The sequence below is a fragment of the Vicia villosa genome, linkage group LG4 (assembly GCF_029867415.1).
Source record: "Vicia villosa cultivar HV-30 ecotype Madison, WI linkage group LG4, Vvil1.0, whole genome shotgun sequence".
NCBI lineage: Eukaryota > Viridiplantae > Streptophyta > Magnoliopsida > Fabales > Fabaceae > Vicia > Vicia villosa.
The window spans coordinates 170,853,789-170,856,117 of record NC_081183.1 but is presented as its reverse complement, the minus strand read 5'-3'; the positions used below and the strand labels follow the sequence as shown (position 1 = coordinate 170,856,117).

The following is a 2,329-nucleotide window of genomic DNA, read 5'->3' as shown; positions in this document are numbered from 1 at the left end:
GCATAGAAAGCTACAATTTGAGGTAAATTTTTCTCATTCCATATCTTATCTCACTGAATTGGTGTTGATTTGTTGGTAAAGAAACTGCGTCAGTTCGGAAATGCACTTCTGAAATCCACCAAACTTATTTCAGAAGTGCATTTTTGAAATAAGGTCTGTTACAGAACAAAAAAAATAGTTTTGACCGCATGTATGTTTTGTGCATTTGTTAGGTATGGTGGATCCCGACAACATTGTTAGAGATGCGTTAGAAGTTCCAGAAGAGGTCAACGTAGATGCTAAGTCTAAAGAGTCGAGTAACAATCTTAAAACGATTGTCGTTGCGGTGGATGTTCGACCACAATTTATAAATGAAATGACTTTCACTTGTTGTGAACATTTGCTACAGTGGATCCGAAATGAAGCAAGTAAACTTGGATTTAGCATTGTGATAGCAAGGTCCGACAATGGCACTAGTAGAAGGCAAACATTTGTTGTGATGGGATGCGAGAGGGGTGGGAAGTATGTTCCAACGAATCAGAAGTTAAAACATGATGACACGAGATCGAGAAAGTGTGCGTGTCCATTTAAGTTGCGCGTATCTTGTAGGGTTGATTCTTTATGGTGTTTTAGCATCATCTGCGGAATTCATAATCACGCATTGAAGACCAAGCTACACGGCCATCCAATTGTGTGTCGGCTAAATCGCGAAGAGAAGGATTCTATTTCAGAATTATCAATAATCAAAGTTGCACCTAGAAACATACTTTCCGATTTGAAGCAAAAAATACCAGATAGTATTTCAAATATCAAGCAGGTATACAATGAACGTTACCATCTTAGCACTGCGAAAATAGGTCTGAGGTCGGAAATGCAACACCTTTTTAAACTTTTGGGTGATAACCAATATGTTTCAAGTTTCAGAGCTTGTGAGGACAAAGTTACTGTTCGTGACATATTTTGGACTCATCCCGAAAGTATCAACTTTCAACACATTTTCAATCGACCTTATAATTGATTCAACGTACAAGACCAACAAGTATAGGCTTCTGCTTCTAGAAATTGTTGGTGTGACCTATGCAGACAAGACATTTTCGATTGGATTCATTTTTTTGCAATGTGAGAAAGAAAATAACTTTACATGGCCTTTGAGAATATGTAAGACTTTGTTGGTTGATCAAAACAATATACCTAGTGTCATCGTTACCGACCGAGATAATGCTCTTATGAATATGGTCGGGTCCGTCTTTCTGACATCAACCGTAATATTTTGTCGGTATCATATAATAGAAAATGTGAGAGCTAAGCTTAAACTCGCGGTTGGCACGAAAGAAAAAAGGATGACAACGGAAACATCATCAAAACCAATGTTGTGGTGCAGAAGATAATGGGAAGATGGAAGGAGATTTTAGATTCACGTTCCAAAGAGTTATATACCGAGAATGTTATATACTTTCGGACATTGTGCGTCGGATATCCCACTTTTTTCAAATACGTCGAAACTACTATTCTTGAAAAAGTAAAAGAAAAAGTTGTTTGTGCTTGGACGGGCCGAGTTAGACATTTCAGTTGCACTACATCCAACCGAGTTGAAATCGCACATGCAGCGTTGAAGAAATGGTTGGGTGATAGCAAGGGAGATTTGTGTAGGGAATGAGACACGGTGACCCAAATGCTCTAAAACCAACATAATGAAATTCAAACATTGTTCGGTCGGAGAAAGACGGTTGCGGAACACCGGTTTAAGGGAAAAATCTATACTCGCAATTGATTCACAACATATCCCGTGCGAGATTGAATTTTATTTTTCATGAGGCGAAGCGGGCGGAGACAACGGGTCCGAATAGTTCAAAATGTGAGTGTATGTTGCACCCTAAAATTTTCCCTCTTCATCTGCGCTATAATTAATCGAAGACATTTATTTCGTCGTTCGAAAATAAAAAAAAAACTATTAAAAAGTTCCATTGTTTGCAGATAGTTCAGTGCAAAAGTCTGTTTTTATGGTGAAAGTGTAAAATTCATAACTCTGGACTGGAAGGTCGCATGGGATTGGTTTCCACGTAATTGGGACTGTTTCATCATTCTCTACATCTTTCGTGTTCGGGCCGGAAGCCAATTCATTAAAGAAAGTAGCAGGAATTAATTGTTTATGAAATTTCGGCGGTGTCGTTCCACCGTCTCTCGGATATTTGAAAATTCATAACTTCTGTCTGCTAAGTTTGTATGAGGTGAGCCATATGCCAACAATTCTGTCTTGAGGTCTACTACATTTCATATGTTGGGGTCGACAATTGATTCTTTGAGGAAGGTCCCCGAATTTGCCATTTGCCCGAGGTTTTACAGTGGATTT

At 38.7% G+C, this 2,329-nt stretch overlaps 1 protein-coding gene across 1 annotated transcript; it reads left to right on the top strand.

Annotated features, from left to right (window-relative positions):
- The first annotated feature begins 214 nt into the window (after positions 1-214).
- Positions 215-997, top strand: LOC131598310 (uncharacterized). Its single transcript, XM_058870926.1, has one exon. The coding sequence runs from the start codon at positions 215-217 to the stop codon at positions 995-997; it is 783 nt and encodes a 260-aa protein (XP_058726909.1).
- The last annotated feature ends 1,332 nt before the right edge of the window (positions 998-2,329 follow it).